The sequence below is a fragment of the Chanos chanos genome, chromosome 10 (genome assembly GCF_902362185.1).
Source record: "Chanos chanos chromosome 10, fChaCha1.1, whole genome shotgun sequence".
NCBI classification, from domain to species: Eukaryota; Metazoa; Chordata; class Actinopteri; order Gonorynchiformes; family Chanidae; genus Chanos; species Chanos chanos.
The window spans coordinates 19,679,597-19,692,012 of NC_044504.1; the positions used below are offsets into that span (position 1 = coordinate 19,679,597).

Consider the following 12,416-nt stretch of genomic DNA (forward strand, 5'->3'; position numbering starts at 1 on the left):
GATTTCCCATGTAATGTGTGCAGCGCACAGCAGTGTGGTGGTGTAGTGGAGCACTCCCTCACATTCTTTCCTGTGAACAACCTGTCAACAGAGAGCAAAGATTTGTTTGCCACATAGCACATAGAAGAGGTTAGGATTATCTTAAATATGCAGCCCAAAAACATTGAAAATGGTGCGAGTGTTAGTATTCAAAATGAGCTTTTTTTTCCCTTCTTTGTATACGTCACCATTAACAAGGTGTCCCATATTTAATTTTGTTTTGTCGATCATTTGATAGATATCTGCTTTCTAGACGTTTTTAGAGTCTCGCTTGAAATGTAAAATCTGACATAGAATCTCCCTTTTTGTCAATATTTTGTGAATGAATTGAGAAGTAGCAAAAATGAAGGTGTGATAATAAATCTAAAAGCTGAAGACTGTGATAGCCTGTAACTTTAAGGGTAGATATAGTTTAGCCATTTAGCCATTTTAGAGACACACGTTAGGCATAGAATTAAATGTTGTAAGACCTTTGCATCTCTATCAATGTGTTTTTGTTTAATATACAGGGATAACAATTGAACTCTTATTACAGTGCCATGTTTTGATGCATTAGGGTACAATCGAGAAGTTGCAAAATTAAAGAGGGAAAGAAGGAAAAAAGGCAAGTACAGGCCTGGACAGCGAGAGCAAATACAGCCACAGCAGATTTCTGTCGAGAGCAAATTGCTTTGACTAACTTTAAAAAACCGTCTGTGACAAGTATCTGCGCTTGGTTGATGCCTTAAACATAACGTAGTATATTGCTCAAAAAATTACTGAATAAGCAAACTCTATAGGCATATACAATTTAAATATTTAAATTAAATTTCAATTTTCTGTTTAACTGGTAGAACAGACGAAGAAATAATGTTGAAACCCATTTTTCAGAGGACGAGAAATCAAACGTGGCTTGAGACAATTTGATATGCCTGTGTTTTACTTTCTGCTTACTCATTTGTAGGTAATCTAAGTGGAAAAGTCGTAGTCTGTATGGGCCTCTTATTTTTATTTTTTCCGAAAAAAAGATAAGTGCATAAGCCGTACTCGACGTTTACGCTTCTAGGTTTAGTTTTAAGTCTGAATTTTTAGATTTAAACGCAGAGGTCCCGAATCTTTATTTTGTTATACTTGATAAAATTACTACAGAGCGAAATTTATTCAGATATTTGGACTTTTGTAAGCATTTGAAACTACTTGGTTTGGTCAAATTAAAAACGCGTATTTATAGGCCGTCTCAACAAAAAGCTTACTGGAATGTCAGATGCATTAAATGTCCTCCCACGACCAATACTTTATTTTTAAACTGAAGCTGTATTACCAAGAGGCTATCGCATGAACCGTAGTCGTCATCGTCTTACCTTAGCCAATATAATCAAACCCATTCCTCTCTTTCCACGAAAGTAAATTAAATCTTTATTTCAACAACCTCAGATTCTCGTAAATATGCTTTTAAAATCAGGCTACAGTCTGCGTACAGGCTATGTATGAGTCATGGTCAGCATGAAATTTCCAGCATTTTATAAAAAACTAAAGCGTGGGAAATAAGATTTTTGTTTTGTTCGTTCTCTCTCCAGCACTGCCGGTCTTCAAAGTCAGGCAGGTGCTCCACGTGGGGGTGTGTCTTCTAAATTCCTTAAATTATTCCCCAGATTGGTCGCAAATGTTTGTTTGATGCAAATTTTTCAAATCCATTCATGTTTATGTGGCGCGGAGCTAGGGCTGCCCACTGTCAGTGCCCACCGTGTCTCAATACTAGCACAGCAAAGTAAACATGTTTAATGTTGTCTTGGGCGACTTATTTATTCAGCTGGTACATATTAATAATTAACATACAAAGAACACATATTGATGTTGATTAAAGCCGGGCACAACGGCTGTTTTCTTGCCATCTTGAATATAACTTCAGGACATTGTCCTCACAAATTACAAAACGGAGGGAAACTTTATATATTTCGTTACTTGTACAATTAGATATTACAATTTAAGGTACTCAAGGGGTAGTCATGTAGGCTAGTCCATAAATATTGCGTATTTTAAGAAAGTAGTTTTCTCTATACCTGCCTTTTTCTTATTGTGTCAAAGTGTGTGGATTGTTACCGTTACATAATGTAAAGGCTAAAAAATTACCATGGCTTACTTATCTACAGTTCTCAAAGGTCTGGTCAAAGGAACGGCCAAAATATTTTTGCGCGTTTTTAGAACAAGCTCCTATAAACATCGTTGACAAGAACAGTCTTTTTTGCCTGGGGTTTTCTAATGGTCTAATGCCCGACAGCCGCTTCGTTCCACCGTACACCCTCTCTACATCTGACCCATTAACCTGACTCCACCCACGTAATTACCGAAGCAAAAGTGGCAATATTCCTTCAGGTTATTTTTATCAACTCACTCACAGGCCTTCACGGAGATTCTACAGGGAAGTAATTATCACGCTTTACACTCGCGCATTCAATTACGACTCGATCAAATGCATAATGAATGCATTTTACATCGTCGTAGCTTCTAAAATGTAATTTGTTTTCCCGAAAGCGAAACGTGGGTTTGTATATCTTAATCACGTGAGCAAACATAGAACGTCATATTTAATCTTGTGCGGTACGGGCCTCTTTTATTTATACCGAACCTATAGCTTATGTAAACTCATTTACCCTTATGGTAAAAAGGGGAAAAAATAACAAAGGATAAGACACACCGAAATAGAAACAGGGTAAACGGGAAAATAAATCTGAAGGGAAAAAGATAAAAGGAGTAAATGCTATTTATAATAAAATTCTGGCCATCTCAATTTAATTTCGGTAGAATTAACCTTTTAACATCCTTGTCAATTCAGGGCGTGAGAATCTCTTTCTTTTCTGGTATGTGCGAATGACGCGGTCAAGCTTTTGAAGTAAAAAGAAAAAATCCTCAGAATTGAACAATGACACTGACTCACATTACAAAATTACAAAACCAACTGTGTCATTCTGCGCTAATTCTGGATTGGATTCAGAGAAAGAATTTACTTTTTAAAAGACTTCAAGTAATCAATATCAATGGATGTTCAAAATATGCTTCGTCTCGTAAAAACATGAACTATACAGGATAAAACGTAAGTGGGTGTTACAGCTGCAAACACCCGACAAACTCCATTTAAAAGTTAGTTGTTAACTGATCTTTATTGACCGGACATGAAAGTAATGGCGTTTGCCTGAAATACATTCAACATTTCACTGGCTTTTGAAAGTGTACGTTAAATCAACATTTTCTCAAAATCACCTTCGATTAAATCAAGTGCTGAAAATGCATTCAACAACACTTCTGACAATGCCCATGTTCACGAGGTCTGTTTCAAAACTATCGACAAATCTGCAACTTGGTGGAAACGACCATTGTATTGACTTTTTTGCCTTCGGCGATTTTGGCTCTTTATAAAACGTATCGAGCCACCAGTTTTATTCTATATTTTGTTAAGTGAATAACCTAACGGAATCTCGGGGCCAATTCGTCTCTGTTTTAAATCCTTTTGCAGTGTTTCATTTTTATTTTCTCACACGGGGTTTCCATATAAAATACGAACATTTTAAGGATAATAAAAATGGAGTACAAGAATATGGAGTCCATGGGCCAATTTGTTCTCTTTGGGATATTTGGGAAAATTTACATAAACAAGTTTCTGAAGTCATATTAAACAATTGTAAATCCAGTAACACCAACTAAATGTGGTCACTGTAACTGACCCAAATACATATTTACACAATTCAGCTCCATTGTGCAGCTGACTAAAATCTCTTTCATCCTAAAAATAACCAATTTAAGGAAAAAAAAACACTATTTGACAGGATTTGATTTTGATGGAGGTAAGAGGTTACCAGAGTGTTCAGAGTTCTGTGCGAGAAAACAGTAATCCACGTTACTCAAGAGAGAGGGGCACATTAAAAGAGCCACGGGGCTGGTGGTCACTGGAGTTTGGTTAAAACAATTTTTTTTTAACTGTCCAGCATTTCAAATCTTCCCAAGGGCTTTTTATTACTTTTCTTCATTGACAAAAGTTAAAACTAACTCTGTCTCATCCGCACAGTTTCCTTTACTTTGTTTTTGTCCAGGATTCCTTTCTCAAAATGGATTTAAAAATGTCAATGAACATCTAACTAGTTTGTTAACTTTATAAGTTCATATACTTTTCTCTTTGTCTTAAACTCAACACGCTATTAAAAACAGAGTGGGGTGAGGAGAAGGAAAAAAAAAATCACAAGACTTGAAACCTCCAGGAGGCCTGGTCTTTGTAATCTAAGCAGTCTGAAGTATTGAAGTTGAGTTTCCATGAGGAAGCTGTTTGGTCTTTGTAATCCAGGCAGTCAGATGAGTTGAATGCCAGGCCTGCTCCACTGTAGGCCTGGTGGTGGTGATGGTGGTGGTGGTGGTGCCCTGAGGACTGGCTGAGGTGGTGATGGGGGTGTCCCGACATTGAGGAGGCTGTCATAGGGCTGAGCTGGTGTGGGTGGTGGTGAGAGTGCATAGGGGCCAAATAGGAGCCACAATCCACCCCGCTGAAGTAGGAGCCGGATGGGGTTGGGTAGCCCTGGCTGTAACCCGCTGTCTGGTTATAGGACATGGGGTAAGAAGAACCAGCCGTGGCTGATACGGAGCGCTGCATGCACGAGGCATTGGTGGGGGCCACAGGCTCAGGCAAGGATACAGATGGAGGTGCAGAGCCCGGGGAGATGGCAGGACTCCATATAGAGGAGACGGTGCTGATGGAGGTAGAAGTGCTGCTGACGCCCGTGTTGTTGGTGGAAGAGCTGGAGCTGGACAAGGAGCCAGCACTGGACACTGCTGGAGGAGTGAACTGTCCGCTGCTCTCTGAGCCCGTGCTTTCCCGTGTGGGTGAAGATTTCTTCTTGACTGGTCGAGCCTTGGCACTGCTACCGCTCTGCTGCTGCTGACGACACTTTGCTCGTCGGTTCTTGAACCACACCTGAGATGGGGAGAACAGAGAGTCTCCATTAAATGATTAACAAGGCCCTTTCATGTGCATCTAAAGGACAGGTTGGAGAGCCATTGTACAATACCACCATGGAAAATTGTTAGTTATTAGCCATTACCAATGTTAATTTGCATCCAGGCTCTTTTCTCTCTGAACTGTGGATATAATTTCATACCATGGAGACGCCAACAAGATAACAGGCTATTGAGTTTCTTTCTAGAGATAGGTAATTCAATAGTGTGAAGAGGGTCTGCTCATGTAGAGCATTTTGTTTCACATGCTTAGTAAGAATAAATAAAATTGCTGGTAAAAAGGAAGCATTAATGTGCTTCCAAAATCTTAAATCACAGTCCTTTGAGCAAAAAAGAGTTTGCATGAAAGTGGTTGCGGAGGAACTAAACATTACGTGAAAAACAGTCGTCATTAGATGTATTGCTTAAAATGTTTCACAGAGAATTAACAAGACTCAATAAATAAGCAGCACAGCGTCTGCTGTAACTTACATTGCATTATTTGTATTTTTACATATATTTGTACTGATACAATTTTGTGAAAAATGCAATGTGTGTGTGTATGTGTGTGCGTGGAGGGGGTGGGGTGGGGTGGGGGGTTAAAAGGCATACTTTTTTTAGCTGTACTGTGTCGATTCATTGTGCACGATCGCTAGAGGGAGCCACTGAGTGCTTTGCGTAAAAATATTCCTATGAAGCTTAATTCCTTCGTTTTAGTGAAGATATATCCAAAAAAATAAACAAACAAACAAAAAAAACTGTATCAAATACTTTAAACTTACCTGAACTCTGGATTCGGGTAGATTTATTTTCAGTGCCACTTCCTCTCTCATAAATATATCCGGGTAACGAGTTTTGGCGAAAAGCGCCTCCAAAATATCAAGTTGTGAGCGGGTAAATGTTGTTCGCTCCCGACGCTGTTTTCTTGGCGTTGCTAAGCGAGAGACACAATACAAACATCGTTTACAATTGCGACCATTTATTCACTCAAAATAATCGCGCATTTATTATGTGTGATTAACCTATTTCACAATCATTTTAGCATACATCATTTCAGTGTTTAAAGTGAACAACCTGAAATTGAAGTGAACAAAATCAAACCTCAGGTTTTTTTCCCTTCTGTAACATATATTTGTTTAAGCATGAAGATAACTTTTTTTCTTGTTGCTGTTTTGAAATTACTTGAATTTTGCAGGCAAGCTTGTTGCCATAAAATCTATCCTTACAAAGTAGCCTACGTGTCAAGTTGTAGAAAACTAATGTAAATGGTCACTCTCGAGATAATTCATCATTTAAATATTAATTGCACATTAATCTAAATATAATTTATACACGAGTTAATGTATTCACCTGGATATCCCACAGACGGATGAAGTAGGTCCATCGCCGCACCACTCAGCCCCAGGCCGTTCATGGCGTAAGGGGGCTGTTTGAGGTATGACATCATGCTAGAGGCAGTCACGGGTCCCCCCAGATCTTGCCAATAGTTCGATTTACCCCGATGTTGCAGCTTGACGAAAAACTGATCCAAATTAAGATACTGAAATACAGCAGGATATACAGAATGAGCGAAACTGTTAGGCAAACAAATATACAAAAATGCATAACTGAGTGAATGTTTGAAAATGTGACGGGGGAAATGTAAATTCTCTCTACAAGAAAACATTTTAGTAAAAACTTTTGAAAACGATAGGCACACTGGAAATTTTTACACCACTGAAAAAATACTTTACCAAGTTACAAACCTAGCTTCTCGTTCGTACAAAAATGATACAACACGTATTTGCGCAAGCAAACTCTTTAGCTCCCTTTTTTATCACTAAAACAAAAATTTATTTCTGAGACACTGGTATTTCTATAAACTACGTAGGAGTGTCAGAGAAAAAAAATTACCCCGAAATATAATATGCCTTACAACAATTTAATTGAAATGCATGGGTGATCAGATATCATACATTTATTCTTAGCTTCATTTTGCATCCAAATTATTTTTCTGGTGGCTCTCTAAACATATTTCTATTTTCCATATAATTTTTAAACTACGTGTTCTTTTTTTATTCATGGGGAACGTTAACAACTTGAAATTCACTCCAAAAAGTTCGGCTCGATCCCTTAAAGAACATTTTCTTTAAGTTTTGCTAAAATCCTACTCTTTTTTGGCTGCGATTGTCATGTAATCCGTCGGCTTTTGGTGTCCATTAATAGACATATTACAAACCATAAAAAAAATCTTATCCCAAACTTAACAGGGAGTGCTACACCAGGCCCACTCGAAAAATAACAGGTTACTAAATATTAAAATTTTTATTTCGCTGTCGAATTTCTTGACAACCTTGAAACAGTTCGTTTTTAAAACTTATTATGTAGGCCTTGAAACCACCGGGAAGCTCTTTTTACGTCTCTTCGTATGTATTAAGCAGCAGCATATATCCAGCAACACAAGGGAAAAAATGTACATTTGAGAGAAAACCAGGCAAGGATAGCATAATGTATTAAAATATTGGAATGAACGTGTCATTGTTTATGTAAACTAATGACTTAAGTTAATTTTGATTGACTTTGATTGCTTAAGTGAAAGACTTGGATTTGTGTCACAACTTTATTTAGTTACATTTACCGAAATCCAGCCTGAAACTTGAGGGGTTTTTTTGTTTGTTTGTTTGTTTATGAGCGGAGACTCATGGTCTATCCGGGCAAAGAATCTACCTGGCCCCTTGCTGGGACAAACCAAACCCCAACATTTCTGTGTATTCGGACATTTCTCACACACCTCTAACACTGCAAGACTGATTAAAAAGACGAGATCTCCGTGCAAATTAAATCAATTACAATTTAGTGGAGACCTCCAGGGACAACACTGAAGTAGGGCCCTTATCAGCAACATAAATTAACCAAAAAAAACAAAACACGCCTCTCCAATTATCCTCTGAATAGTCCAGTAGTTTTTAATGGGCAGTTCGTCTCCAAATTGCTTATTTAAATTTAAAAGAGAAATTATATATATTCAGGCGAACGGCTGAGTTGGTGTATTTTTATTTAAACCATTCTAAGGCGCAAGATAGCATTTTGCCAAACGTTAAAACCTATTTAATTCGAAATTTCAAATGACTGAAAATATCACACAAAGGACATAACGCAAAGTTTAACTTTCTAAGTACTTTTGCGAGAACAAACACAACCCGTTTGTCTTTCGATAAGACACGTAGTTGTCTGAATTAAACGTCTGGCTTTGCAAACAACTGGGTGAAGGAGCAATAATAGTGAATAGTGCAAGTGTAAAAACACAAAATCTCAGTAAAACAACTAAACTTACCTTTGTCTATCTCCTTCCCTTTCCCTTGTTTTCCTCTCCTTTCGCAACTTGATAAAGAGGCGTGACGATAAAAAATATCCACCAATGGAGGAAGTCTGGAAGGCAAAAAGACCAAGAGAACTCTTGCAGGTTGAAATCAAATAAATAACGCATTAAACTATCGTTAAAATGCAGGTGTGCCTCGGTGTTGGTAAACCGTTCTTGCTCAGTCGTTGTCTCTCTTGTATTCAGAGAGTGTTTCCGGGTTTAAAATCAAATAAATCAAATTCATTTGCTTTGGCTGGTCGTTTGTGTCTGTCACTGTGTTAAGGTGATTGCTAATGTAGACGGATGGAGATTGATCACCTTCTCTCTACCCTGCCTCTCTATGAGCGTAGGACACCTGCAGATCCGCCCACTTCAACCAATCTATGGGCGCCCTTTCCGTAACAGACTGCATGAGCAGCCATTCCATTGAGAGACCAGCACAGAAGCCCCACCCCATCGCTCTGAGGACAACAGAAACCTGCGCTAACTAGACGGTTTTAGGGGACCAACGTATCTTAAATAAAACAAAAAGCGTAAAAAAAACCCTGAACGTGACAATTTTGTGGATGCAGACACAGGCGTTTACACTGCATTTGTGCTAATATGGCAAACCTTATTTTTGAAATAAAAACTAATCAGGGTTTCTAATTCAGGCTTTGGAAACATCATTTGGAAAATTTAAAAAAAGAACTAAATATTGGAGTGAGACATTTTGATGACCTAATATATAACTTAATTCTTTACATACGGTTGTTATCAATGTTAAGAGGGTTGAAATTATATCTTTAAAATTATTTTAACGGTTAAAATACAACGTAATAGTGTTACAAGAAAAATTAGGCATGCATGTACTTTTAATTCCATGTACGTTCCGGAAGGGAAGCAAAGTTTCTTTTAAATACATGCAAAGACACTCATATTGCTGCATTATACGAATTACAGTGGCCTTGTAATTGATAAATCAAAATAATGAAAAGAAAATAACAAAACAGCTCTCTTCAGATTAAACGCAGTAGACAAGAGAGTGTTTAATAAAATTAATTACTGGTATTTTTTAAGATTCAGCGGCTTATTTTGCGTTTAATTCGACGCATTCCTTCTGTAAAGAATGTTTTACGGATCTCATAAAAACAAATGTGTGGAAGTTTCTGTGTCTCTGCTGATTTAGAGTGTGATATAAATGAGGCAAAGATTAATTTATCCATTTTATCTATTTTCATTTTTATTGAAAATCCGTCTCATGAATATTAATAACAAGCTAATCCCCACTTAGAATTACATCTCAGAATGGTCGGCGTAAAGTTTAATGGGGACAGTCTTTTAACACACGGAGGGGAAATGTGAATAGGATTGAAGAAAACTCTGTAGATCCCGAAAATAAATGAAATCAGCAGAGAACCGGTCCCTCGGATTCAAAGAAAGCACCTTTCAAGCCTCACTTTCCCAAAGAAATGCCAATAAAATACGGTAACAGAATATCATGGAGGGCGCAGTGTTTCCTTAACTGTTTCTCAAAGAGTCGGTGAGATGCTCTGAGGACCTTAATAAGCCTTTGGGCAGCTCCTTTTGTTCATCTCACAAAATCAACTCATTCTAATTGAGGCCTGAGCTGAAAGCGAGCTAATGTTCAAAGCAAGTGACCGCCGTAGGAACGAAATTACATTTTTACTATATGGGGCATCCAATCAAAGGGCGGATTTACACGTTCCTCTACAGATCTATAAAGTCATAGACAAAAGTACTCTTGGAAAGAACAGAGGTGCCGCCGTAAGCCATCAATAGTTGGAAAGCTAAGGACAAAGTTACTGAAAGTCGTACGACGGCCCACACATCCATAGGGATGTACGGTTCTCATATCAAATGTTTTTACAACTTAAAAGAACAAACAATGAGGTGAGGGGGTCCAGGCCCCCAACATGCTCCTGTGTAGAGTAATTTCTGCTAAACTAGAACTATTTCCATAGTAATATTATGCAAGAGTCGCTCAAGAATGTGCTCTGTAAATAAAAAAGAGCAACATTCTTCCCTCATTTCTCCCGATTTCGTGGTATTTTGTTACTCCCGATGTAGTTAAGACCCTGAGATACACCCAGAACAAGCATCAAGTTATCAAGTTGCAGGAACCTTTTGTAATAAGAGTATTTTGTCTAATCCCAAATTGCAGTCGAATTTTCTTAATGCTGAGCTCGTAAATCTTGGGATTAGCGGAAGCAAAGAGAGGAGGGGGAAAAGTTTTGTCTCTTTAGCCGGCAGGATTGGAGCAGGTCGTGGATGTTGTCGGTGCTTATTAAAACGATGATGCATAAAAAACACCATCTTGTAAGAAGCTCGTGCAGGAGGATCGGTAAGGTTTTCCCTTGGTGAATTTTGGTACGTAGAAAGGATATTCAGCGGTTGAAGCTTCGTGAAATCCAACTGATCAACACCTGCGAGGTGAGGCCACAGACTTCAAAGTAGCTCCATCCACAATACACAGGAGATAATCCATTGCCGCTCATGGATGGACATTTCTCGGCCACGTCCAGCCAGCAATGTCTACTCTTACGACACGTTTTTGAGAGCGGTCTTTTTTAAATTTCATCTATATTCAGCCGCATTCGAAGTATTTTTATCTTGTTGAATATGTAATTCTTTTGGTCGTGGCGTTATTACTGGCAACTGGAGTGCTCAGGTAAGGAATTGACTGTTTGCTTTCGCCTTTTTCTGTACGACTGTAAACTGTGTAATAAAAAACCGAGCTTGTTTCAAATATATATATATTTTTAATTTCCAACGAAATGATTTTTTCGAAGGGTAATGTGAGATGCACTCAATATTTCAAAACGTAACATTGCAAAACATCTGTAGAATGAATTCATTCATGTGCATGTATGAAAGACAAAAACGCTAACAAAAAATAATGCTTATGTTTATTAGTGCTGTATTAAAAAGTTAGTTTTTTCGGTCTTAAATGATGATATAGGTCAAGATAATTTTAAATTCTAATTTTTAACAAGTAACACTGGACTCGATAAAAAAAGTATCAGTCATTATGCCTATATAACAGCTGATAATGTCAGTAGTGATTTTAACAGCAAGTTGAGCACATTTTCATGTGGACGAATCGAGTTCAATATCTTACAAGAAAAGTGTTTTCTGTGTATAAGTTTCTCGTAGCCTACCATATTCATATTCACCGAAATAACACAGATCATATCGCAGATGTAATGCACAAAATTACAACAATCATTTCACCCCACTGAGTGAGACTATGATTATTTAAAGCAACAAACAAATACCTTTCACTGGGGTGTAATCGTTTGTGAACACCATTAAGTGAGCTCTATTCAAGAGATTATATTCATCCGTGATAACAGCAGAATAATAAAAACAAAAACAAAGCGCCTTAGGGGGACATAATATGGACGTACAGTCGGGCCCAAGCAGAGAACCGATCAGCAAATTAATTTGAAAGTATTAGAAAGGCCAGGGAGGACGTCAGCTGTCAAAACTTATTTTCTGTGATTAATCGGCGATGCGAGGCTGCGACGATGGGCATACCGCGGCCGGTCAAAAGGCGGCTCTTCACTCTAACCCTCTCGGTTGCTTTAAAAATGCGAGCAAAACAGATGTTCTGTACAAAGTGACTCCTCTTAATCTGCCTCTGAGGAACGGCTGTTCGGCATCGACCTCAAACAAAACAAAATGCAAATACTAATATATAAATAACCATAACGCACAAGGGAATTTAAGAGAGCCAGACACTATGAAAATGGCTAAACGAGATCACTTGCAGTTCAAACACGAGCAACTTTGCTCTCGTACACAAAAGCGAAATAAGGCAGTTTGTTAAGGGGGGCTCTATCATTATGGCTATCGTGAAATTTTGGGAGCATTTACTCGGTCTAGTACATCAGTAAATGGATGGAAAGTATTTCTTTAAAATATTTCTTTTAAAGATACCAAAAATGCGATTACGTGGAAATGAATATATTAAGAGCAAATTTAAAATACTGACAGACGAAATTATTGTTTAAATAATTAGCAGTTACAGGCTTAATGAAAAACAAAACAGAACAAGAACAAAAACAAGCAAAAACCA

General features: G+C 37.9%; 1 protein-coding gene across 2 annotated transcripts; it reads right to left on the bottom strand.

Annotated features, from left to right (window-relative positions):
* Positions 1 to 4,246: 4,246 nt before the first annotated feature.
* Positions 4,247 to 6,442, bottom strand: otx1 (orthodenticle homeobox 1). 2 transcript variants are annotated; one of them, XM_030786801.1, is made up of 3 exons: positions 6,346 to 6,442; positions 5,778 to 5,929; positions 4,247 to 4,975 (listed from the first exon to the last, which is right to left on the bottom strand). In XM_030786801.1, the coding sequence occupies exons 1-3, from the start codon at positions 6,440 to 6,442 to the stop codon at positions 4,247 to 4,249; spliced, it is 978 nt and encodes a 325-aa protein (XP_030642661.1). The 2 variants fall into 2 exon arrangements, with proteins under 2 accessions (XP_030642661.1, XP_030642660.1); XM_030786800.1 differs by having other exon boundaries at positions 6,328 to 6,442.
* Between the last annotated feature and the right edge of the window lie 5,974 nt (positions 6,443 to 12,416).